The sequence below is a fragment of the Amaranthus tricolor genome, chromosome 4 (assembly GCF_026212465.1).
Source record: "Amaranthus tricolor cultivar Red isolate AtriRed21 chromosome 4, ASM2621246v1, whole genome shotgun sequence".
Taxonomy (NCBI): Eukaryota; Viridiplantae; Streptophyta; class Magnoliopsida; order Caryophyllales; family Amaranthaceae; genus Amaranthus; species Amaranthus tricolor.
Window position 1 is genome coordinate 22,642,205 of NC_080050.1, and position 27,500 is coordinate 22,669,704.

A 27,500-nucleotide genomic window follows, 5' to 3' on the forward strand; every position below is an offset into this window, starting at 1 on the left:
ACTAATAAAAGCTGACACGAATCTTAGGTAAATATAAGATGACTGTACATTATGTATGCGAGACTGTTAGTTATCCTGTATGTAAGTCAGAATTTTCTTTTCATCTCAAGTACCCATATCCAACACAAGTACCCGAGTTTAAGTAACATAGTCTATATCACTTTCAAACACCCCTCACTAGCTGTTTTTGAATCTTCTTTGTATCTTTTTTGTTTTCCCCAGCTCATAGAGAAGGAAGAGGACTTAAAAGCTTATCATAAAACCCCCAATGAAATCAATACCATAGTTAAGCATGATCCAGAACACAGTAGATGCTAAAACATTTAGAATACTGCTTATCCACCATAAATTAGAAGAGCTAGGGAGCACAAATAGACAATTAACAATTGCACATATAAAGAGGGAATAAAAATGAGGCCTCTCTGTTATGTAATGGTCGCGTAATAGCAGATTTTAAGCTAATTGATTCGCAGAACTCCGTACATAACCTATGATTTATAATTATGTATTAGTAACCAACATATGCTATCATTCTAACATATTAGCCATTACAATCATTTATTGAATATGTATTAGAAGCTAAAAGGTCTATTATAAGCATTAATTTGAATATATGTTGTAGAAAAGTATACTGTGATAAGATGATGGTTTTTCAAGTAAACAAATTGCATATAATAAATAGTAAAAGTTCTCTCTAAAATTTCCCTCTCTAAAGTGTGGGAAGTATTCTCTCTTCACGTGTTATGTTATTTTCTTGTGTTGTGTTACATTTTACTGTTACATTGGTTCTTTACCTTTTTAACACCAATATGGCAGATGAAGATCTTGGAAAGATCGAATCTTAGTTTCAAAAAGCCGCACACAGTCACGCCTCGCATTGAGGCTCTATAATTATCGTTTTTATTAGTCTAGGGCGATATACATAAGGTGCATGATGTTATTTTGCCTTTTGTGCTTTTCTGCGCCTGGCATTTTTTAGTTTTTGAAGGGAGAAAATGTAATTAGACAAAAAAATAGTCTTCGTTGAAGAGAGAAGGAAAATGAAAAAGGATTTTCTCTTGTTTACAAATTGAGAAGAAAAGGAGGCAAATAAAGATTTGTTTACAATTCTCTGTTCTATTTACGTCTTTGACCTTCTAGATTTTTCATTTTTATTTTTCTTATCTTATATTTTTTTACTTCTCTCTTCTTTTTGTAAGACCTAATTAGTGAACAATTTGACAAATTGCTTCTAGCATGAAGTTTTAGGTAACCTCTTGTGCTATTTTGCACTATATTAGTAGATTAGTGCAATGATAATGAATGTATTCAAATTTTTGATGCAATTATAACATTTATGTTCTAAAATTGTTTTATAAGCTTTTGAGTCAAACGGAGCACCTCGCTTACAAATTTCTCCTACGCTTTGTGCCTAGGCTCCAAGACCCTTTTGCATTTCCCTACGCCTTTTAAAACTAAGGATTGATTGAACACTTAGCCAGATAGCCAGACGACGGATTAAACACTCGTGATGTAGTTTATCCTTCTTTCCTGTTTCAAGCTTAGTTTTATCAACCCAAGTTTGTTCCTTTATTCACAGCAGCCTCTCTATTCCTATGATTCTGAGGACTGTTAGTTGGTCTGATCCTGGATATCTCTCTATAAGCTAATGAGAATTTTAGTTCCCTTCAAGCCTAGGTTTTGATCTGTTGTGCTCTTAGCCTGGTAGGGCTAATAGTTCCAATTAGCAACAAGCATAAGTGTTTGCGTGCAGCCAGTTGAAGCTTGCAAAATAGATGTCACTGGATTTGGTTGACTGTGAGGCTCTATTAATCTAGCTTAGTTTAAAGCTTATTCTTGTTTCCTCAGCAGGCTTTTCTTTCTTCAATTGGACCTTGCAGGGTCTTTTTATTCAATTATTATGCTTAGATATAGCAGAACTTTAATCCAAGCAACATTTGGTTGGTTTTACTTTGTTCACATTGTCCTCATCGTCCAGATTGACTGGTTCATACACCTTTCCTCTGTGAGAGCTATCTTGGAGGCAGTCTTGTCTTTGATTGTTTTTGTAGAAGCTTTGCTTCAAATTTGTAGAGCTCTAGTTTTAGCAGCCTTATTGAGCTTTTTCGGGTTTTTTTCTTTTGAGCTTTGATTGCTTTCTTTGGCCATTCTATAAGCCGCATAGTTTGATCTTAGGTATCCTTTATAAAATAGTGGTTTTTGCAATCAAAAGTAGCTTTGTTTTTATCCCATAAGGGCTTTGAGAGTTACGGTTTGTAAATTTTCTCTCCCCCATTTGGGCTTGAGACGGGGTCTAGGATTGTTTGTATTGGGATATTTTTGGTAATAACATTTCTTTTATAAAAAAAAGAAACAATTCACATTCGATGTCCAAGAAACGAGCTGTAACACTGCAAGGTGCCTCGTCTGTGACATCACGACCATACCCGCAATCGCAACAATGTAAACCATTTTTTTTCTATGACAAAGCCAGAGACTCAAAAAGAAATATTTCTACAAATTTCATGGAAAAAAGAATAAATAACAAGCATCACAAGAAAAGATTCCACGTCAAAAACTGTAATGACATTGGGAGTAATACAAACCTGAGCGGCATAAGTCCTCTGAAAGGGGCTCTTTTCAATATTAAGCTGAAAAATAGATTAATTGTGATGTCATAAAGAAAATCATAGTGATAAGAGAATTCCAATTTGAAGGAAAACTAAGTAAAATTGTTCAATGCCTACAAGGTAAATCACTCCATTTTTCTATTCCAAAATCAAAGACCAAAATAGCTGAAATGTTATGGCTAATTGCAATAAATGACAAGTATGTGTGAAAAAATTGAACATGGTATCTTTTAACAGGATAAAAGCAAGTATTTGCTTATTATTCACTAAACCTAGCCATTCTTGTGGTCTATAAAATATGGCCACTCAAAGAGTGTAACATGAGAAAATTTAAGCAACAATAACAACATTCCATTACCCGAAGCCAATAAGTAGCTCCCACCTAAGGTGGGATTTGGAGGGTCGGAAGTACGCAACCATACCTTGTTTGTGATAAGACTAACAAAGAGGTTGTTTCCGATTGACCATTGGTAGCAAACATTATGTGCAACTTCACATAAATAAAAAATGCAACAATAAAAACTAAGACCAACCAAAAAACACTTTTAATACGATTCAAACTACTTTCTCAATCTGGAGTAAACATAGGAGAAATTTCATCCACTTGTCTCTTGATCCGATCTAAACTTAAACTCCATGTTTTTGCAAAACCTTTGAGCTGATTCAAGTTAAATAATTCTCAAATTATTTGGGTAACTTTGACACCCCTAGTCATCCTCATGTGATTATTTGGGTGACTTTGACACCCCTAGTCATCCTCATGTGCAGGCCCGATTCTAAGATTTTAGTAGCCTAGGGATAAATAAATAATTAGGCCCTTTTAAGTAATAGGTGTATCATATTTGTGAATCCGAAAATTAATAAAAAAATCAAAATAATTGATTTATTTGTTCAATTGTGTTTTTAGGGCATAAAATTCTCAAAGGAAAAAAATTATATATTTAGTTCATTGCATTATAATTGGTACATTTATATCTTGAACTCTTCGTAACCAAAAATCATAAAAATTTAATATTGTGAAAATATACGATGAGACGATTTAAACAAGGTCACATTTGACTACATTTTTTCTTACACATTAGCCGAAATATATAAATAAATTTGAATAATGAACCGTATCAAAAATACTAGTGCAGTAAAGCAAATACTATTATTGGGTATTATAACATAAAACTGAATTTGAAGATAATAGGCCCTGGGCAACAGCCCTTGCCGCCCTACGCCAAATACGGGACTGCTCATGTGAGTGTTGTACAGAGTCTGGAATACTCTTTGCATTCTGAAAATAATAGATTTTGGCTGTATTTAAAGCATATTAGATCCATAGATCCCTAGTTATGTCCGAAATGAGACTACAAGTCATGGTAAATATAGCTCCAATGTATAGTTATCGTTTTCAATAACTAATAGTCTAATATGGACATTAAATGTAGCTTTTAATCAGTGATCACTGGCTTCCTGAATCAGACAAATCTTTCAACAATACAACATCCCCAGCATAAAACAAAGACATCACCAGCAACTTCACTTTACTATTTTATGCAACTATCCTTGAATCAAACTTCATAACTCTGTATTACTAATTTGATGCCACAATACTTGATTTCAAATAATATTCTTCAACAATGCAGCACAACTTTTAACATAAATCAAATAAAACAAAAATCAAACATAATCAACAACTTAAGATACCTAATTTTATGCCACGATACTTAATGGAAAAACTACATAAACAATAGAACACAATTCTGCAGCATTAACCATAATAGTGCAATCAAAAATCAAATAACCCACTCATAAACTTAATATATAGTTCATCTCAAGCTACATTCTACTTAATATCAGTATCAATCAAACAAAAAATGTACAAAACTATGATCAGTAAACAAAAAAATACAGATCAAAATCAAAAACGTAAAAGTTGAAAGTAGTGAAAGCATACATCTTTAAATTGGAAAACGGAAAGATCACCGAGATAAGAAATGGTACGATGAGCAGATTCGATAGGAATAATTAGCTGCACCAAATGCATTTCTTCTGATCTCATCAGATCCATCGCCGGCCAACTTTGCGAATCCAACATAGTTCTTCTCTAGAGAAATTGAAACCCTAACTTCAGAAAAATTAACTAAAGGGGAAAATGTTTGCCAATTTATTGATGGAACAATAATGAAAATGAAAATTTAAAAGTGTTAGGTTGAAGAAGTAGTTTTTAAGGTTTTTGATTTGATGCGTTAACTTTCAGGAAGAAAAAGTTCAAAGTTGACGAATTTTTTATGACGGTACGACTGTTGATAGAGAGTCGATGGCGCGAAGCAACTATGAAGCTTCCAATTCATATTCTTATTAGTGGGCACCGACCGACACAGTTTTTTTTTTTTATTTTATTTTTTTTTTTTTTTAGTTTCTGATATCGTTGAGGTATTGAATTTTCGCATAATAATCAAGTTTTTTTAAAACTATATGGTAACCATAACGTATTAGATTTTTCACGTGGCATTCAAAGTTTTATTTTTTTAAATACACGTGGTAACCTTCGGAAAAAAATAAAAAGAATAAACTTAACATAAAAAAAACTCCCAAAATAACCTTCGGAAAGCTTTAATTCCCAAAATAAACGTCTTCATATTCGAGCCTAAGGTCAGGTATATTCACTGTTACTAACAACGAACAAAAAAATTGGTCAAAAACAGTCAAAATTCATTGTTAGTTACTAACAGCAAACAAAAGGAACATGATGTCATAGTGTTGGAATTAGTAAGGAAGTCATGTTTGTGAGATTCAATACATCAAAAATCATCCAAAAGATCACATTTCCCCCAACTTTTTAACCTAATTCCACAATTTCTATAATTTCTCAACCCTTAATTTTTCAATTTCTCGAAGTTTGACAATAAATTTTAAGCGTTTAACTAAAGGTATTGATCAACTTCAACCCAAAATTTCCAAGATTAGTAATTTTAATTTAAGAGAATTTCAATTGTTATTGGATGAATTTCGAATGCTTCTTGGTCAATTTCGATTCTTTTGCTTGAACTTTTTGTCATTGAAATGTTATTGGTCGAATTTTGATTTGTTGCTAGGTCAATTTCAAAGCCCTTATTTTAATTGTTAAATTTCGATTCTTTCTGGGTCAATTTCAATTTGTTGCTGCGTCAATTTTGATTCTTTTGCTTAGTTTAATTGTTGAATTTTTAATGTTTGTTTTTGTCATAATGTGTGAAAAAAGTTATTTTAAGGTTAATTTGTTGGACCTAGTTCTTGATTGGGAGGATGAATGTATGAAAATGGGAATGCTCAAATGCCTACAAATCCTTTATTTTGGAATTGTCACAAAAAGAAAGCGTTTGAAAAAGGAATCTCAATTTAGTAGGAGAATTAGAAAAATTAGGGTTTGTGTTTTGGGGGAAAAATAAAAAAACCTAATTAAGGAAAGAGATGAGTAAACATATGGGTACAGCCAGCCAGCAATAAACAAAGAATTAACGTTGCCAAACGTGTTTTAGTTAAAAAAAAAAAAGAAAAAAATGGGTCACAGACGTTTAATTAGGTAAATCTCAGGGTTACTGCGTGGTGTTTAAAAAACCTTTGGTTACCAAATGGAAAAGCCAATACCTCAAATTACCACGTGGAATTTTCCTTTTTTTAAAAAAAAAAATTTACATTTAAAATTCTTTATTTTTCAAAAATCTGATATTTGTGTTCGATTTTCTTTTCAAGGACTTTTTTTGTCTCTTTGACCTATAGGGATCAATTTTTCAATAAAAATAAGTTATGCCACATGTTTTCTTATAATTCATTATATGATTTTAATAAAAAAAACATTTTAAAAATTAGGAAAATTCTACATGGTAAGCACCAACTATAGGGAAAGGCAAGTGGTAGGCAATTCTTAAATTTTTTTTTCCACAAAATAGCACTCAACTCTTTGAAAACTCACTATCGTAACAATATATTGCAAAAAACGTTATGTAGTCGTTAAATGGTGAAATGACACAAATACCCTTGTTCAATTTCATTAAAATTCAGTATCTCCATCCTCTTCCTTTCAACGCCTTCTTGCTCTGCCATTATTCTTCTTCTTCCAACATCATAAACCATGTCCTCATCATCTATACACTCAAAAATTTCTTCAAGACCTCCAATATTGGTGACAGACACGGACATCAAAGAGATTAATGTTGTTAGATGCAAGTGTAGCAATGGCCAACAAAGACGGATTTTGGAAGTTAGGGTTTCAGATTCCGGTGCTAACCCATTGAGGTTGTATTACAAATGTAAAGCATGTTCCTTTTTTAGTTGGGTGAAGGAAGAAGATTTGACCAGATGTGGAAGACAAAGGTTGATGTGTGAAGCGTATGGAGTAGAAATCTCTACCTAAATCAAAACAGAGTTGATGGTCCAAAGGAAGCAAATTAGACAATTACGGAAGATGATGAAGATTATGATTATTGTTGGTCTTTTAATTCTTGTCATTGTCATTAAGAATTAAGTTATGAATGGAAGCCATTGAATTTAGGGTGTATTGCGTTTTTTTGTTGTTTAGTTGATTAATGGAAGTAACTTCCTATTATAATCTACTTTGTTGAAATGGAACCACTATCATGAAATAATTTTGTAGAAATTCTTCATCTGCATTTCATAGCTTACTGATTACTATTTTCCAAAGTAGAAGATAGTAGTTCATAAGATACTGAGTAGTTCATAAGTACTGATTTCATAGATTAATGATTACATCCAAAAGCATAAGTTCATAGCTTACTGATTAAAACATAGTAGTTCATAAGAACTACATCCAATATAGAAGTTAACATACTGTTTTTCAAAGCCTACTATCTACAACATCCAAAATATGATAATCATACTATCCTTTATCATACAACCCATGATTGTCCTTTAGGTATAGTTGGCAGTGAAGAGTATGCCCTTGTTATTGGTCTACTCCTTCCTTTAGGTATAGTTGGTTGTGAAGAGGTAGTGGCAGTTGATTTCTTCTTTTTCTTTTCCTTAGCTGTTAAGCCTCCCTTACATGTTTTCACACAATGCCCATACTCCTTGCACCTACTGCATTTGACAATTGATGACCTCTTCCCCTTCCTTTCCTCATCAGCTGCCCTTCTCCTATTCCTAGCAGGTCTTCCAATAGATCTCTTCAATGGAGAGGGCTTGATCATAGGACCTTGCCTTTTTGGCCAATGTTCTATGTCTGGTATGGCCCTAATGGTGTGTGAGTAAACCTCTTTATACCTCTTACAACTGTACCACTCACTACAAAACTTGAGTGGATCTTCACTTGAATGAAGTATGGCCCTCACAACATGTTTACAAGGAATGCCTGTGATTTGCAAGCATTGCAAAGATATGTCCTTTCAACCAAACTCATTGGTATGATAGACTTACCATCCTTCACTTCATAAAAACCATCTCCAGATTTGTATGCCTTACATGTCCTAGAATCAGAAATCAGTGTTTGAACTCTTGTATATATGTTTGGACATACATCATCATCATTCCAATGCTTACTTCTCTCTTTTCTGGTAGCGATATGTACCATTGTAACTCTTCTAATACCTAAAAATATTGAATAATGTAGAATTTCCCTTGATTTAAATAGTTCATAAAGTTGTAACTGAGGTAGTTGGGTTAGTTGCTCACCTTCTAGCAATGTTAGAACAGGTTTACACCTTTCTATCCCAAATGTGGCATTGAAACTCTTTACGAAATTAGTTTTGTTTTCATCACAGCAGACAAGTGGATCAAAAGCATGTTTGCTCCACCTTGATTGCTCTCCAATGTCTGCAAGCCAAGCTCTGGCCTTTGGATCAACTTTATCAATGGCTTCCATTGCCTTTTTGAACTTGAACTTTGATGATGCATTAGCAGCTTTCCAAAACATTGCATAAAGTAATGGCCCAGAAATTTTCTTTTTCCAATTGCTTGACAGATGCTTACAGTAATATCGTCTTCCTGCAGTTGGCCATAACTCATTCAAGGCTATTTCAATTCCCTTGCACATTTTAAGACAACAGTTAGTTAGGAATCTCAAGTTATAACAAAAAACTACTAAAGGAAGGAAGCAACAATACCTTTTGTCTGTCAGAAATAATGGTCCACTTATCACCCGTACCATTGTCTTTCAACAGGTTCTTCAAATGCCATACAAAAAACTTCCAAGTCTCTTGATCTTCTCCTGATACTATGACCCATGCTACTGGGAAAAGCTGATTATTGCCATCCAATGCAATTGCTGAAAATAAAGTGCCTCCGTATTGGCCTTTAAGGTGTGCTCCATCAACACCTATGAAGCTTCTACATCCTCTAATCAAACCACTAACACATGCACTAAATGAAATGAAAATACTACTAAAAGTCAAAGGCCTCTCAATTGACTCTTCCCTATGCCATGCACAAATAGCAGAGGACCCTGGATTTTTTTTCTTAATCATATCAACATACTCAGGAAAAAAGGAGTAACTTTCATCATGACCTCCATTTATTTCTTTCAATGCCAGTGTTCTCATCTTAAAAACAATACTTGTCTTTAAAGTAACCCCATATCTTGCCTCCATAAGCTCATTTAATGCCTTTCCAGATATGTCATTGTTTTCCCTAATATCCTCCATCAATTTATTGGCAGCCTATTTCACTATCACCAAACTGTTATGAGCATCAATTCCTCTACAAGTGTGTTTAGGGTTGTTAATTTTTTTTGATTGCCCATGCTATGCAATCTGCAAGTCTACTACCATGAAGTCTCCAATTGCAATTAATGTCCATACACTTCACAGTATAGAATCTATTGTTTGCCCTATCAACTACATATTCAAAGCCTGATTGAATAGCATAGTCTTTCACAACATCCCTCAAGTGTTTTTTATCAACAAAAATCCGCCAAGGAGCTAACTTAATGTTTTCCCATCCCTGATCAACATACATTTGCCCATTTTTGAAAACTCTTTGTATGTAATTTACATCATCTACATCTTCACCAAAAGGGTTAGCACATATTGGATCCTCATAAGGCTGATAATCATCATTCACATACCCTATATCATCACCATCAACATCGGATAGATCATCATTAATAGACACCCATCATCATCAGAAGAAGAATCAGTGGATGATGGATTATAATCATCATCAGCAGAGTCCTTAGGTACATCCTCCATACATTGTTGACTAACTCTAGGTTTCTTCCCACTAACCTTACCTTTTGGTGCATGTTTCACTGGCTCTTGTGTTACCTTACCACAGACACCCTTTCTTTTGGTTGTAAGGCGTGGTAATTTTTTAGTAGGTGCTTTCATCATCAAAGGCTTAACCTTCAAGGGTGGCTCTTGTTGGATCTCAGAATAGTTTTGGGACTGTTCAGACTGTGGGGGGTTATCAAGGGCAATGGGCTGTTCTTGGTAATTATCAGGCTCAATCTCTTGCAGAACAGATGTGGGTTCGGTTATTGACAGTTCAATTGGTTGTTGGTCAGTGTTTTTATCATTCACAGGCTGTGGATTATTTGCCTCCTGCAACTTCTTAAGACTCCTAACAGAGTTCATTAATTTTGTTTCCTCTTCAACCTCCACAACAAAAACAACTATCATTTCTTCAATAGGGAATTTTGCAAACATCTTAAACAAGTCATCATCCCAATCAAGCCATTGAACCTCATTGTTAAACAGGTAATAAAACCTGGCTTGTAAAGGCATTTCCTTTCCTGCTTTAGCACACTCAGCCTCCCAATCCAAAATCAGGTCTAATAGGGTCTCTTTATCTTTATCATAAATAGTTAAATCTTGTTCAATATCCATCCATTGAAACCTAAGTACCACTCGTTCCTCCATTCTAAAAAAAAACAGTTACTGAAGCTACCAAAACCCTAACTTGGAAATCAAATAAACAAGATCGAACCCTAAAAATGCAGACAAAGTATGAATACATATTTCTGTGTATATGCAAACCCTAGTTATGCAAAATAAATAAATAAATAAAATAAACCAAATGATTAATCGAAACAGAAGCAAGAAAACAATCCTAAGAATGGCTATGATTTTCGTTGATAAACACTAAAATGAAGAAGATTTCCGTTGATGAACACGCACAGTTCAAAGCGGAAAGAACTTATTATGAAAGTGACAGGATGTTGATAGAATTCAAAATGATGAAGATGATCTTCATTAAATACCGGGAGAAAGAGGAGGGAAGTTCGTCATTTAATAGGGTATTTTTGTCATTTCACCATTTAACGGCTACATAACGTTTTTTGCAATATATTGTTATGGTAGTGAGTTTTCAAAGAGTTGAGTGCTATTTTTTGGAAAAATATTTAAGAATCGCTACCACTCGCCTTTCCCTATAGTTGGTGCTTACCTTGTACAATTTCCCTAAAAAATAAAACCAACAGCCTTACTCTTCCCTCTTCCCCCTGCCCCACCGGACACCACCAACTCCTTCACCCTAGCGCCACCCTCCTCCTTCCCAGACTTGCAAACCCCTTATACCAAGACATTAACACACTTAAACCTAAACCCCCTTTCATCTTCAAGCGCAAACACACCAAGATCCGCACCCTCACTCACAAATTACCGAAGAATACCCTCCTTCACTACGAAACGCACAACCACCAACCTGAAATTCAAAGAATCTTAAAACATTTTATTCCCTGCTACCATCAGTAAACCAACTGAAAACCCTTACTAACCCCACGCAATCGAAGTGACTAAGAATTCATAATGGATGACGATAATGAATAGTGGTAGTGGCGGGTTTGCCATTTTTAAGAAATGGGGGTGGCAAAACTCAGAGCTTTTAAGAGAGGCATGTTTTGGGGAACATTTATGGGGTGGTGTGTTTAAGAGATGGGAAGCTGGTGTTTCGAGGCGACGGTAACGAGAGAGAGGAGTGGAACTAGGGGTGGGGGTGAGTGGTAGTGGTGGACGGTAGGTGAGTTGTGCTTTTTACTTTATTTAATTTTTGAATTTTAACTTGAAAATATAAAAAAAGGTAAATTCAAAAGTAACCAACTTATTAAGTTATGAGTCATTTAAACCTTTAAAAAAGTATCGAGGGTAACGTAGAATTATTCAAAAATAATTAAAAGGTGGAATTCTTTAAAAAAAATAAAAAAATAAAAAAAATAAAAACCAAAGATAAGATTTTTACTTTTCATCCTACTAACCTAACAAACAACAAATTAATACATACCTTATTTAATGGGATGGATTTTACTAGTTGGAAAAGAGCTATGGTGATAGCCTAATTAGCAAAAAATAAATTAGAAATTTATACATAGCACTATACTAAAACCTATAACTTCATCTATCAACTACAGTGTAACACCTCGAGATTTTAATGACGTAATTATTTAATATTTTAATAGTTTATAAAGATTTTACAATTATATTTAATTATTTCTGAAATTAGTTTTAATAAATTTCTTGCATACATGAATTTAAATGTTAACTTATATACATATATATCAAAAATATAGTTACGATTTCTTAAATAAAGAGGTTCGAATCAAAATGATTATTTTATTAAAATGTGCGAGTCCACGAAGATGAGTCTCTTAGTTGGGTCTCGCAAGAAAATGAATTGAGATAAAAATAAATAAATAAATAAATAAATAAACATAATAATAATAATAAAAAAAAAAAAAAAAAAATAATAATAATAATAATAATAATAATAATAATAATAATAACAATAATAATAATAATAATAGCAATAACGAGTATAAAACCCATGAAAACCCTAAATGCTCAAGCTAGAGCCGTCACTCTCCTTCTCTTCCTTCTCCTTCTTCCTTGTTCACTCCTCGCGTCCTATTCCCTTCCCGCACTAGCAGCCACCCTTTTCTTTCTCTTCCTCCACCACGGTGCATAGCAGCAGCGGCTGCTACCCACATACAGCGACCACAGCTACACGTCAGGGACCAACCGTGTGCGCACCACCAGCAAGCAGCCAAGCTGGGCCTATTTCCAGCCGGTTCTAGGCTTTTCCACCACCTCCACGAGGTTCATTCTCCTCTTCCCCTATTTGATTCCTTCTTGTTCCAATTGAAATTTATAAAGTTTGTGAAGAAAGTGTTGAAATTTGTATGATTGTTATTGAATCTTGTTATGAGTGAGAATTGGATTGATGATTTGAATGTACTTATGAATTGGGTTTTTGAAATGTGGATGAAAAGTGTTGAACTTTGTATTATTTTTGATTGAATTCTTTTGTGGGTAAGGGTTTGATTGATGAATTGAACATATTCATGATTTAAAGTTTGAAGTGTGATTAGAAATTATGGGATGTGTGTTGATTGTGTATTAGTTTGGTTTAATCTTATCATAGGTAATAGAATTAGTGTTATCTTTGAACATGAAATAATTTTATTTAGAAATGAGATTTCTAGTAGTGTGTGTGGTGTATGCTACTTTGGTGGTGTGGTGATTAATTGAATAACCTTATAAATTGTTTTAAGACTTGGTTGATTATCGTTGTGGTAATTAGTAATGATTTTGATTATAGTTGACTATAGAAATGGTTTTGGTTGTTAATTGGGAGTAGTAGTTGCTAATTGTTAGTGACTTAATTGTTAGAGTTACTAATACCTCATTAGGTTGTTATTGAAATCATAAATACATAATTGTAATGAGCCATGAACATAGTGTAACCTGTTAAGAATTATTAAAGTTACTCGTATAATTTCTTTTGTATGGAGCCATGTGACTCCTTGTATGATCCATAGTTCCGCTGCGTAATTTTTGGATGTATAGTATTGAGAATACTCCTTTAGTATCTGTCAGATCGATGCGTTAACACTGGAACCACGATCCTCATTAGAGTTGATGATTTGAGAAGCTGACGATGATTCTTGCCGTCGTGACATATTCTTAAAGGCATAAAGGCCTTAGATAATTATAGTTATATTATCCAATTATATATGTTTTTCACATCCTCAGTTTTCAGCAGAGATGCTGCCGAAATTTCCACTTACTCACCCTTTTTTATTATTAATCTTTAATGTTTATTTTAATTATGTTCCCTTTTCTTCTTTTCTTTTTATGTAACACCCGAATTTCCGCCCTTCCTTTACGATTCTGGTTTCGTTTAAGGGGTTGGATATGCAAGGATCTTGGGATGAGTGCCTAGACATGGTGGAATTTTCATACAATAATAGTTACCAGGAAAGCATTCAGATGGCACCTTTTGAAGCTTTGTACGGTTGTCGTTGTCGAAATCCAGTATGTTGGGACGATTTCAATGAATCTGTCACTCTAAGACCGGCTATGTTAGAGGAGATGACTGATCAAGTAAAAATGATTCGAGAAAGACTTAAAGCGGCCCAGGATCGATAAAAGTCCTACGCAGATCTTAAGAGGAGACCTGATGAGTTCGCCGTAGGGGATTATGTGTTATTTAGAGTTTCACCGATGACGGGAGTCATGAGGTTAGGCAAGAGGGGGAAGTTGAGCCCAAAGTTTATAGGACCTTATGAGGTCACAGAGAAGGTAGGAAAGGTCGCTTACAGACTAGCATTACCCAATGAGTTGGGTAAGGTCCATGATGTGTTTCACATTTCGCAGTTGAAGAGATATGTTCCCGATAAAGCTCATGTGCTAGACCCTGAGCCCTTAGACCTTGATGAGAATTTATCTTATGAAGAGAAACCTATCAAGATCTTAGATTTTAAGGTGTGTAGTACGAGGAGAAAAGATATAAATATGGTGAAAGTTTTTTGGGCTAACCAGCGCAAACAGGAGGCAACGTGGGAAACTGAGGATTCCATGCGTGAGAAATACCCACAACGTTTTGCTGAGGTTAGTAAGTTACGGGGTCGTAACTAAGTCCTTAAGGGGGTAGAATGTGATAGAATTTCGCGCGTTTGCATGCATTTCTCCTCTATGATACCAACCTATTACAAATTTGCATGCTTTTGAATGATCGTGTCGAGTCATTTGTATGATTTTTTTACATGCTTTTGATTGATTGTATTAAGTTAATTGTGTGACATTTACATGTTTTGATTGGGTGTTGAGTTAATTTAAATGATTATGAATGCTCGAAATGAAATAAGTATGAATATTTGGACAGAGTGAGTATAATAGTGTCAATAAGGTCACGATCTTTGAGTTAATTCCTTAGGCTTAAAATCGTTAAGACACCTTCTTAAGTTATTAGAAATATAAATTTTCACAATTAGTACCTTGGTTGCTCTAGTTTCGGGGATGAAACTCTTTTTAAGGGGGTTAGTATGTAACACCCCGAGATTTTAATGACGTAATTATTTAATATTTTAATAGTTTATAAAGATTTTACAACTATATTTAATTATTTCTGAAATTAGTTTTAATAAATTTCTTGCATACATGAATTTAAATGTTAACTTATATACATATATATCAAAAATATAGTAAAGTAGTGCAAAAACCTAAAGTAAAGTAGTGCAAGGTGGCTTTTTAGTCCATGTGGTTTCAAGTAACATCTAAGCCTGAAAATCATTTTCAACAAGGTACATCTAGTCAAATTCTAGGAGGAGTAAAGCAAAGTCAAGATCAGTCTAGCCCCTAATGGGCATCCTAGCAGATAATGCACACACATTTGATTAGGCTTACTCACCAGCTAACCTACTCATGTTCATGAGGCAATTAGATGCCACTTAACTGGTTCTCAAATTAGGAGTGTCTGCGGTTTGCCTCTGACATCCAAATAACAGTATCACATGCCAAAATACCAGTCAAAACATTTTGCAAAATTCATTTTAGGGTAAAGGACAGTGTTACTCATATACAGGAGATTCCAACAGTTCTCATCAAGCCATAACACTTTTCTTTTTTTTTTTGTGTATGCATGCGAGAAATAAAACCTAACTCTATATGCTGAAAATGATAAAATTATGCAGTTGCATGAGTGAGTGAGTTAGTGGGAAGTGATTATCCCCCCAAGCCAGTCCAAGCACAGTCCTCAGTGTTTGGCACAAGATGAAATAAATGATCACTGACCCGAACCACCACCTCCAGAACCAGAAGGGCCGCATCTTATGAGTACAGAATGAGGGATTAATATCCTTGATGTCATCAATAGTGTACCCAATAACACTCTTATACTTTTTCAGAACTGTGAGCAATCGCTCAATTTGAGTGCCATTGAGTTCAGCATTGACAATAACAGGGTAAGTGTCATTATCCTCTAGAAAGACATACTTCAAAGAAGGAGGAAGGGGTTTTAATTCTACCTGAGGAGGCGTAGCACACTCCTTTCGTTGCTCAATGGTGAACACCTTCCAAGGTCGGGTGTCCTCAAACTTAACTTTTGCAGGAACAAATGTAGGTGCAGCATCTAAAACTTGGACCATCTCAATCACATCGGCCCTATCCTTCTCATAGTTGCCCTCAATAGCTGCATAAAGTGGATCAACAATGGAGGGTGTGAACTCCCTCTCTATAGTAGCATCAACTATCGCATCCACCCGATAAACAGCCTCCCCAATGGCAGGATGTGCCATGGATGAGGGGAGATGGAAATGCAGCTGTTCTCCCAAAATCTCAAGTGATAACTTCCCATTCTTCACATCAAAAATGGCTGTTGTAGTCTTTAAAAAGTCGCGACCCAAAATCATCGGAGTGCGGGCATCCTCTTCCATATCCATGATGACGAAGTCGCAGGGGATGAAGTAATTACCAACTTGGACAAGGTAGTCCTCAAGAATAGCAACTGGGTATCTCACAGACCGATCAGCTAATTGTATAGACATCCGAGTGGCTTTCATCTCGCCATTGATCTTTTTGCATAATGTCAACGGCATCACACTCACACTAGCCCCTAAATCAGCAAGGGCTACAACAGACACATCTTTCCCCAACTTCAGTGGGATAATAACACTACCAGGATCAGCTTGTTTCTTAGGAATCATGCATTCCAAAATAGCGCTACATTGCCCATTCAAAGTTTCCACCACACTCTCCGCTAGCTTGCGTTTGTTGGAAATGATGTCCTTGAGGAATTTAGCATAAGAGGGCATTTACTTAATGGATTCTAAGAAGGGGATGTTGATCTGTAGCTTGCTCAAAACTTGAAGAAATTTTCCATATTTATGCTCAAGCTTCGCCTGTGCCAATCTAGAAGGAAACGGCACTGGTGGTGTGTAAGTTCGACCGGCAATTGTGGGCTTGTCTAAATTGACTGGCTCATCCTCTTTTTCTTCAAAAACATCATCATTAGTTCCTGCATCTGAAACAGCAATAAGTGAAGTCTTTACTTTAGGGGCTGGATCATGAGGTGTCCTACCGCTCCTCGTAGTTACTGCATTGAGTTGCTGATGGGGAGATGTGGTTGGGTTCTTTTCTGTGTTTCCCGGAAGTTGCCCCTTTTGCATGGACAAGTTACTCAATTGCTGTGCCATTTGAGCCATCTGAGTATCGATCATTTTGTTGTGGGCCAAAATCTGATTAATGGAGGTGCTGAAGTATTCATTTGGGTAGCAATAAAGTTCTCCATCAAACTCTCAAGGTTCGACTTCGGTGGATGTTGCTGTTGAGGTGGGAAGGGAGGTCTTTGTTGGAAACCCGATGGTATGTTGTACGAGGATGAGGGATTCTGGGCATTGTTGTTTCTGTAGGAAAAATTTGGATGATCCCTCCATCCTGGGTTGAAGGTGTTGGAATAGGGGTTGTATTGTTGTCTGGCATTCTGATTTTGGATGGCTTTAACTTGTTCTACAGCGGCAACCCCTTCGGCTTGAAGTTGGCAATCAACACTAGAATGCCAGCCACAAGCACCACAGACTTTATTTACTGCAGCCACATCCAACTGCTCAACCTTCCTTGTCAAAGCTTGTACATTATTAGTCAAAGCAGCAATAGCATCCACTTCATACCTACCACCTCGCCTTGGAGTTGATTGTTTTCGCCAGTGGTAATTTTAGGCCATATCATCAAGAATTTTCTTGGCCTGGGTCAGTGTTTTCATCATGAAGTTACCTCCAGCAGCAGCATCCAAAGAAGTCTGGATTTCATGCCTCAAAGCATTGTAGACTGTCTCAATAACCATCCAATTTGGTAATCCGTGATGTGGGCACTTCCTGATTAGACTTTTAAATCTCTCCCATGCATCATAGAGTGATTACCCGTCTTTTTGTTTGAAAGTAGAGATTTCATTTCGGTACTTTGAAGTTTTTCCGGGTGGGTAGTATCGATGCAAGAATGCCTTTTTCAGAGCCTCCCAAGTAGCAATGGAGTTGGGTTCTTCCTCACGAAGCCACTGCTTAGCCGCCCCCGCAAGAGAAAAACGAAAAGCTATCAACATTAATTGATCGGAAGTGATGTTGTTGTACTTGTGTGTCATGCACTTGTCGATGAACAGATTAATGTGGTCGGTTGGGCTCTCATTCTCAATACCATGAAATTGGTCCTAAGCGATCCAGTTGAAGAATGCTGACCGGATCTCATACTGGTTCCCGGAAATCTCTGGTCTCACAATGCTAGTAGTGACAATGCTAGCATCAGGAGTGATGTAATCCAGGAGGGGTTTCTCTAGTGTTTCAGCCATGGTTAAATCTTCCCTTCTCTTGTTTCTTCGCCTTCTTTGCCTAGAGTTGAGTCTTCTTGCTGTTGCTTCGATTTCAGGGTCAAAAGGTGCTAGTTCGTGTCCCTGTCGTCTGGTTTGCATGCAACAAAAGAAACTAAAAGCAAAGGGTTAAATAGATAGGGGAGGGGGGACATAACCGAAGCGAAATCAGAGAAAAAGAATCAATCTAAACTCAGAAAATAAACACTAAACTAATCCGTTGTTCCCCGACAACGGCGCCAAAATTTGATAGGTCGTTTATGTACTACAAAAAAATTCCTAATATGCAACTAATATAGCAGCAGTTAGGGTCGAATCCACAGGGAACAATGTAGTAAATGATTATTTTCCGCCTACCAATTGATCCTAAGTAACACACAAATTTGGAGAATATATGTCTAAACTAACTAAATGACTAGAATACAAACAATTAAATTAGCAAGGTAAATCAATGATACTAAAACATCTAGGGATAAATTTCCCCACTAGCATGATATGATGACAATGAGATCCTACTACCCCTACAACAATCATAACCAAGTTCAATAGGATGAATACACCATTAAAGATACTAATAACTCCTTTCGAAGACTATTAGCTTCACTACCATACTATCAAACCTATTTTCATGGAATCAAGTATAGTAATGACATTGAGCATAGTATTCTATAAGATCCAACAATCAAATCTATCAATTTTCATGAAGATTATCAAGTCCTTGATCTAAAAGGCAATTCACTCAACTCTAACTTTCGTTAGCGATTGAATGAATTATTAACCACGATCTCCAAAATTTCTATTGAAAAACATGAGTTAACTAGCATAAGAAACCAAGCATGAACAAGGATTATGCATAACGAAAAGGGATTGGGATTCAATAATTCATCATCAACATCATGGCTAGGGTTCCATCTAACCCTAGATTAAGAAACTACTCACACATATTTAATATAACAAAACAAGAATTAATTAAAGAAAACATGATTGAAAGTGATAACAAGGAAAGGATAAAGAAATAATACTTGAAATCGAATACCAAATGACGAACGAAAGTAATTGAAAGTTACAAAGTTTCTTTCTCCCAACGTGAAGAATTAATTGTATCTAAAATCAGAGAAAAAATGTTAACCCTTTTTTGGTTACTTTCCTCATCATTTAATAAAAACCGTGCGGAAAAACGGTTATTAAAGCAGGACCGAACCGGGTTTCAGCAAGACCGGACCGGGCCCGTGTGCTGAGAGTTTTGCAAATGATTAATGACAGACCCGACCGGGTCCTGGGCTTTGAGGCTTGCATTCCTATTTTTTTACTTGAAATCGCCCGGGTATGAAAATACCCGCCCGGGCCTATCATCTTGTGCTTACTTTTCTTCATTAGAACGCAGCAAAAGTACAAACGAGACCCTACGGGACTAAAAGCATATCCGAATGGACCCGTGAGCTCACAAAAGTGCCGTAGTGCGGTCTCGAACTCTGCCAAATCTCGAAGAACGCATTCTAATGCTCAGGAGTGCTCCGCTACCAATACAAGAGTGGAGTAAAATGGCCTGAAATAATCAAAGACACACAAAACTCCAACCAAGCGTAAAACCACATAGAAAATGCAAAATCACACATCAAAATGCCATAAAATGCAAGGGAAGGGAGCATAAAAATATAGTACAAAGTGCATACATCACCATGTGACTCCTTGTATGATCCATAGTTCCGCTGCGTAATTTTTGGATGTATAATATTGAGAATACTCCTTTAGTATCCGTCAGATCAATGCGTTAACACTGGAACCATGATCCTCATTAAAGTTGATGATTTGAGAAGCTGACGGTGATTCTTTTCGTCGTGACATATTCTTGAAGGCATAAAGGCCTTAGATGATTATAGTTATATTATCCAATTATATATTTTTTTTACATCCTCAGTTTTCAGCTCACCCTTTTTTTTTATTAATCTTTAACGTTTATTTTAATTATGTTCCCTTTTCTTCTTTTCTTTTTATGTAACACCCGAATTTCCGCCCTTCCTTTACGATTCTGGTTTCGTTTAAGGGGTTGGAAATTCAGGGGTGTTACATACAGAGTATGGAAAAGGTGTAATAATATGATTTTTGGTTGGTTCTTGTCTTCTTTGGACAAGGAAGTATATTTAAGTGTTATGTTCCACAACGTAGTCTTTAACTTTGGGAAAGAATTAGAAGAAAGGTTAGGGCAAACTTCAGTGGCATAGATGTACTCCAATTAACAATAATTTTCTTTGAGCTATGTAAGAGAAATATATGTCAATAGTTGCATACTACATCAAGGTAAAGACTTTAAGGGATGAATATTATAGTGTTTGTCCTTTGCTAACTTGTAATTATTGTTCATCTTATTCTATTTTAAAGAAATTTCATAAGATACAAGGAGATTGAAGACTCCTATGGTTCTTGGTGATAAGGAAACTCCCAACTATCACTCAAGTTTACAGAATGCTTTTACAAGAGCAAATATATAAACCCTTAAAGAAACCGACTATATCCTCGTAGGTACTAAATCTTTTATGTTTATTAAAAACAAATGAGATTTCAAGAATCTACTAATACTAATATGCATAATTCCAAGGATTCCTTCAAATATGTTATAACTCAAGGGGGAACATCCAAGAAACCTACTTATTTCTATAACCATTGTAAGATTTCAGGTCACACCATATATAGATGTTTCAAGATATATGGATACTCTAACAAACTCAGGGAAACTGTTGCGGTTGCTATTGGTAAAGAAGAATTAATTGCTTGACAGCTAGCATGACCAAAGAGCAATTTTTGAAACTCTCTTCAGTAAGACAAACCAAGGAAATTCATACAACAATAAAATTCACCATGTTGAAATATCTAACACGCCTTGCCTAGTGGGTAAAATCTGTTTTATTAATAAAAAATTAGTTAATTGGGTTTTAGATAGTGGAGCATGTGCTCATATCTCTAATCCCATAATTGATATTGTGAATATTAGAAATATTGAAAATAAAAATCATTCATCACCACACCTAATTGAACAAAAGTAAAGGTTAAAAAATCAGGAATGTCAATCTCTTTGACTATATTGTTCTTAAAAATGTCTTGTTTGTTATTCTTCTACCTAGTAGGGTTATAAGGTTTACTATTTAAAATCTAAATTTGTTACTATCTCAAGGGATGTTATATTCCAAAATCTTTTTCTTCCTTTCCAATATGAGGATTAACAATTTTCTCATTCAAAAGTATCTATTTAGAGTTGGATTCAAGGCTTGTAGAATACTTTGATAAAACTTTTTGATACATTTTACTATCACTTTGAATTTGCTATATTATAAAATTATACTATTGGCATAGGAGCAATTGAGAGACCAAAGAATATTCTTACAAAAATTTTATATGATGATAAAACAAAACTTAGCAGGGCCATCAGCCAAGAATGATCCGCATTAGTATGATATTGTTTGCTTTGAGCCAAGCCCGCATGAAATGGTACCTTCCACAAAGGCCTCACGCCATTTCGGAGTTGGATTACTTATATGTTTGTCAACACTTTTTAATTTTTTTGATGTGGGACTTAAGATGTACAATTAACAATTTCAGCCTCAGACTAAGGACCACATCACTTGTGTCTTTTCTTCCAACAATATAATGTTTCTTTGCACCACCACTTCACCGTGAAACCTGCTTCCTAGATCGCTATGTCAAGAAGATTCTCAATACAAGTCACCAAGAGAAGATTCTCAATATAAGTCACCAATAGAAGATTCTCCCTTCATGAGGTCATACGGAGAATTCACCCACATATTTGTTCGAGCAATCCAACATGCTACTCATGGTGTAGCTTCATTATATATGTATTTTTGTAGTTGAAAAATCTACTCTTGATACTGATTTTTGGCCCACTAGCTGTGAATGGTTCATTTTAGTATAATATTGTCCCCTTTGGGCCAACTCGACCTTTCAAAAAGGATTCAGACTAAATATAGTACGATCATTTATATATTTCTCAATAGTTTCTAATTTTCCGATATGAAACGTTGGATATATACTCAACAAAACATATCCAAAAACCTAAATAATATACTAAATATTAATGTTTGTTTGGGTTTACAAAGTCTCGAATTAAACTAAAATCTACACATTTTTTCGTAAGTCAGTCAACGAATCCAATCAAACCAAAACCAATTACGAGTACTTCTTTCGATCCTAATTAAATGCAATACAAAGATGATGTAATACTATTTTGCTAGCATAAAATTACCATATATTTGGATATGTAGTAAGCAACTGAGAACATCTATTAATAGAAACCGTTGCTTTTTATTTGGACCAACTATAATATAACTCGGGCTTACTTTATTTGAAAATTCAGAAATCGATGGCCGATGGGATACTGAAATGACCATCCCTTTTCTTAACATTTAGAAAATCTACACTTGTTTCATTTTCTACATTCATTATACAAAGTCATTATTTCTATTAGGATGATTTTTTCCATTACTAAATTTATATGCAATGATATTTCAATATGCAATACTTTCTTTGGTTATCATCTGTAAAGTTTGTGATACTTTTATTACAAATAATAATGCAAGAAATTAAAATTACAAATACAAGTTGATCTTTGTAGTGTCTTCTTTTTGTATGGCAATGAACTCCTTGCTTGAATGAACAATCAATTGGAAAACACCGTAGAGAAAATAAGTTTGCAACGGTAAACTCACTTAGAAATCATGATATAGATTGAAGGCGATTACAAGCTTTCCTATTGTGATCTTTCCCCCACAGAGGTACTTGGTTGTAACAATTGAAATTCACAATAAGATACAATCAATCACTCCAACCAATTAGTAAAAATCGATTGAACTAAATGATTATGTGTTTATGAGAATCTAAAATCAGAAAACTATAAAAGATTTTATAACTCTCCTTTATGTTTCAAAAGAATGGGAGAAAGAAAGAGTGAAATAAGAAATTGATGAACAAGTTGTAATTAAATCTCCCAACTCTTATTTATAGTATAATGTCGCAAGGCTTCATCCAAATACATTTACTAATTATAATTGATGATTATCAGTTAATAATAACATAAAACATTTGTTCATAACTACACGATTCTCCCATAAAAATAAAGTTTCAGTTCACAAATAGTCGCACTGTTCTGAGGTGCTCGAACGAGCACATGGTAAATCACTTCCCAGAAACTTTCTGACACAAAAATCTTAAAGTGCTCGAACGAGCACATAATCAGACCAACAAACGGTAGCTTTTGAAAAAAACTGCCAAAACACCATTGAAGTGCTTGAACGAGTACTCCTTTGCTCAAACGAGCACCTTAGTCGAGCATGCAATTTTTGGTTCCGTTGTTTTGCACTTTCTTAGTCATTGCTTAAGCCCTTTGGATAATGTCCTACATGGTCTAAATCCTTAACGATCCTCCCCCTATGGATTTAAATCATACAACACCTTTAACCACTTGAAGATGAAGTACATATAGAAAAAATAAGACAATGTCATTACTGTGACACTTTATAATGGTCGTATTCATATCATCTTCATAAGTTTATCATAGTCTATACATTAATCTTGACTACTTGAAACGACCAAACTTCAAACTTATATAGTTAGGTTCTCCAAATGTTTAAAATATCCCCACGAATGGATACTTCACCAAGAGCTTTTCCTCTATGCCTTGAGAACTTTTAATGGATGACTACCTCCCTATTCACGGTATAAAGCAACGATGGGTCACTAAACTTGTTGCTTATAAAACTCAAAAAGAATTACACCACATTGAATTTAAGACACCCCGTTAATCGAGTATAAATTAGGCTTTCTTATTGAATTTTAGTTAACATGATCCGATTGTAATTAACGTTTGTTCAATTGAATCCCTACTCATGGCTTTTCTAAAGAAATCAGCCAAATAGAACTTAGTGTTCACACAGTAAATTTTTTGACCCCATTAACGATATATCCTTGTACTAGGCTGTGCCAAAGAGCAATATTACGAGATTTACCATTATACACTTAAGTATAAGCCTTTGCCAAAGTCGTCCTGCAATCCGTATGAATTGGCACCGGTGAAATAAGCTTCATAGTATAGGTATCTTAAACATGAGATCCCGTAACCATTCTGCTTCTTTTCTTACAAATGCTAGCACTATAAACTCAAAAGCCAAAGTGGAATTAGCAATACAAGTTTATTTCTTGGAAGACCATGATATGGCACCTCCCCCATAAACGAACACCCAACCACTTGTAGAAGAGTTGTCTTCTTCATTAGTGATCCAACTTGCGTCTGAATAACCTTCCAAGATTGGAGGTTCTCCATTATAAGTGATACTATAATGCTTAGTTCCTTTAAGTATTTTAATATTCTTCTAATCGCCATCCAATGATGTGGTCTTGGATTACTCGTAAACCTACTTAACTTTGCCACTACAAAAGCTATATCAGGTCTTTTGCACGTCATAGCATACATTAGAGATCCAATAACCTTTGAATACTCTAACTGAGAAACTGGTTTTTTATCATGTCTACGAAATTAGACATGTTGATCCATAGGGGTTGAGATCGAACTTGTCTCAAACATGTTGAATTTTTAAGTACTTTCTCAATAAAATGAGCTTGCCTTAATCACCATCTCATATGATCTTAATTCCTAAGATCACATCAGCCTTCGCCATGTCCTTTATTTGAAAGGATCTTGACAAAAAATATTTTGTCTCTTGAACCTGTACAATTCCAGTACCAAAGCTGAGCATGTCATCAACATAAAGACATATAACGACTCCATTACCTTGCTCATCTATTTTGGTATACACGCACTTATCGGCTTGATTCAATTTGAATCCAAAGGACAAAATTGTTTCATCAAACTTTTGATGCGATGACTTTGGTTCTTGGTTTAGTCCATACAACGACTTAACAAGTTTGCACACCTTTTTTTCATGTCCTTTCAAAATAAACCCTTGGGGTTACTTCATATAAACTTCTTCATCTAATTCTCCATACAAAAAGGCTGTTTTCACATCCATTTAGTGAATTACTAGATTGTGAATATAGCAAGCGCTACCAACAACTGAATGGTGGTTTTCTTGCAACTGGTGCATATGTATTGAAATGATCGATACCTTACTTTTTTCTAAAGCCTTGTGCCACTAACCAGGCCTTAAACTTATCAACAGTAACATTAATTTTCATTTTCTTTCGAAAAATCCACTTCCAACGTATCAGTTACAAGAGGGAGGTGAATCTACTAATACCCATGTATTATTTCCCATGATGGAATCCATTTCATTATTAATAGCTTCCTTCCAAAAGGAACTATCTTGTGAAGTTATAGTATCGCTATAAGTCAATGAGTCTCCTTACACATTTAGAAGATATGAAACACTAGAATAACCACTAGTGGAAAAAAAACTCATATGCTGCTACACATATGTTGTGGTTCATTTAAAGACACAACATAAAATAGATTGAAAAAACAAGGGGAAAAAAGAGTATATGTTACGGTTCCAAAAAAACCGCAGCATATAACACATTATATGATATGGTTTTTCTTGAACCACAAGATATAATCATATATTTTTTTGTATTTATTTCCCGCGTCTGTACAGTATACTCTTTCATAACACATTTCATTTTGTTAATTCTTCTTCTTCACTACTTTGTCTTTCTCCAAAACCTAAACTTTGTTCTTCAAAAACCCACGAATTCTTGCAGCTGCTTCATTTCATTTCTCCTTGTGTTGCTTCTTCTTCTTCTTCACGACGTTGTTGCGCTGCTTCTTCTTCAAAAACCCACGAATTGTTCAAGCATTTGAAACGTTCTTCATCTTCAATTCATCAGAAAATTCAAGCTTCAATTACTTACATTTTTTCCCCTTTCTTAAAACACCATTGTTGGGTATTCTTAGTGTTTATTTTAACATTTTTTTGTAAAAATAGTTGTGAACTAATTTTCCTTTATTACTCCATTGTAGGTAACTAATCTTCACTTTGAGGGAATAATATTATCATTTAAATATCAAGGTAACTACTAAATTAAATTGAAATTTGTATATATTTTTATTTGTATTTGAATGTAATTTTACTTATGCGAAGTTGTTGTTTGTGAGTTTGACATTTTTTTCAAGTTTATGTTATTCATTTATTAATAAATTTGATTTATGTGTATTTTGTTAAATATGTGGTTTGTTGTTGTACATATGTTTTTAATTATTAGAATTAGAATACACATATATTTAGGGTTAAATGATTTTAATTTATTAATATATTTTGAATATGATTTTATTTTACAACGTAGTGCTTATATTGAAGTATGTCATTTTTCCAAGTTTATATTATAACTTTGTTAATTCTTTTGATTTATGTGTGTTTTGTTTAAAAATATGTTTGGTTATTAGAATATAGATTATTTGAACAATTTAAAGAATATGAAGTATATATTTAGGTTAAATATGTTTGTTATAAATAAGTATATATTTTTAGGGTTAAATATGTTTGGTATAAATAACTAAATAAGTATATATGTTAAAAATTGATTATAATTAATTTTGTTTTTATTTAATCACACTTAGGATGACAAAAGATTATTCGTAGATGTATGTTAGCATTGAATCGTTAGAATTTGTTGATGGAGTATTACAATTTCGTAGTATTGTCGTTGAACATCAAGTTAGGACGGGGGGAGTTGGTTTTTATTGCCATGTGTCAAGTGTGGCACTTAATCACTTTAAGTAGTTCAAACTTGGTTTGTTTGGCATGAAACTTGGCACACAACACTAATTAGTATATATTATTGTTTTGAAATGGTTAGAATTGACAAACATAGTCACATGCTTGAAATTACGTGCTAAGTTGCGTTTTTAAGATTTTTTACGCTTTTTTGGCACTTAATCGCTTTAAGTAGTTCAAACTTGGTTTGTTTGGCATGAAACATGGCACACAACACTAATTAGTATACATTATTGTTTTAAAACGGTTAGAATTGACTAAATAGGCATAAGCTTGAAATTACGTGCTAAGTTGCGTTTTTAAAGTTTTTTTTGGCACTTAATCGCTTAAGTAGTTCAAACTTGGTTTTGTTTGGCATAAAACTTGGCATATAACACTAACAAGTATATATTATTGTTTTGAAATGTTTTGCAAAAAATAGGCTTGTGCTTGAAATTACGTGCTAAGTTGCATTTTAAAGATTTTTTAAGCTTTTTTGACACTTAATCACTTTAAGTAGTTCAAACTTAGTTTGTTTGGCATGAAACTTGACACACAACACTAATTATACATATTATTGTTTTGAAATGGTTAGAATTGAAAAAATAGACATATGATTGAAATTACT

General features: G+C 34.5%; 3 protein-coding genes and 1 non-coding gene across 4 annotated transcripts in view; 2 read left to right on the forward strand and 2 right to left on the reverse strand.

Moving 5' to 3' along the window:
• The window catches only part of LOC130811528 (V-type proton ATPase subunit a3-like), an 18,699-nt gene extending 13,783 nt beyond the window's left edge, over positions 1-4,916 (reverse strand). The window contains exons 1-2 of the mRNA XM_057677854.1: positions 4,552-4,916; positions 2,586-2,630 (exon numbers count right to left, since the gene is read on the reverse strand). Coding sequence (XP_057533837.1) covers positions 2,586-2,630; positions 4,552-4,692 — 186 coding nt within the window. The 5' untranslated portion in view covers positions 4,693-4,916. The remainder of the gene's footprint in view (positions 1-2,585; positions 2,631-4,551) is intronic.
• Positions 4,917-14,026: 9,110 nt separating this feature from the next.
• LOC130810848 (uncharacterized) lies at positions 14,027-14,738 on the forward strand. The gene is made up of 2 exons (XM_057676973.1): positions 14,027-14,413; positions 14,688-14,738. The coding sequence occupies exons 1-2, from the start codon at positions 14,027-14,029 to the stop codon at positions 14,736-14,738; spliced, it is 438 nt and encodes a 145-aa protein (XP_057532956.1).
• Positions 14,739-15,465: 727 nt separating this feature from the next.
• Positions 15,466-16,614, reverse strand: LOC130810849 (uncharacterized). The gene has a single exon (XM_057676974.1). It carries the CDS (start codon positions 16,612-16,614, stop codon positions 15,466-15,468), a length of 1,149 nt encoding a protein of 382 aa, XP_057532957.1.
• Positions 16,615-17,652: 1,038 nt separating this feature from the next.
• LOC130811965 (small nucleolar RNA R71) lies at positions 17,653-17,758 on the forward strand. Its single transcript, XR_009041575.1, has one exon. It is a non-coding gene; the product is annotated as a small nucleolar RNA R71 (small nucleolar RNA).
• Positions 17,759-27,500: the final 9,742 nt, after the last annotated feature.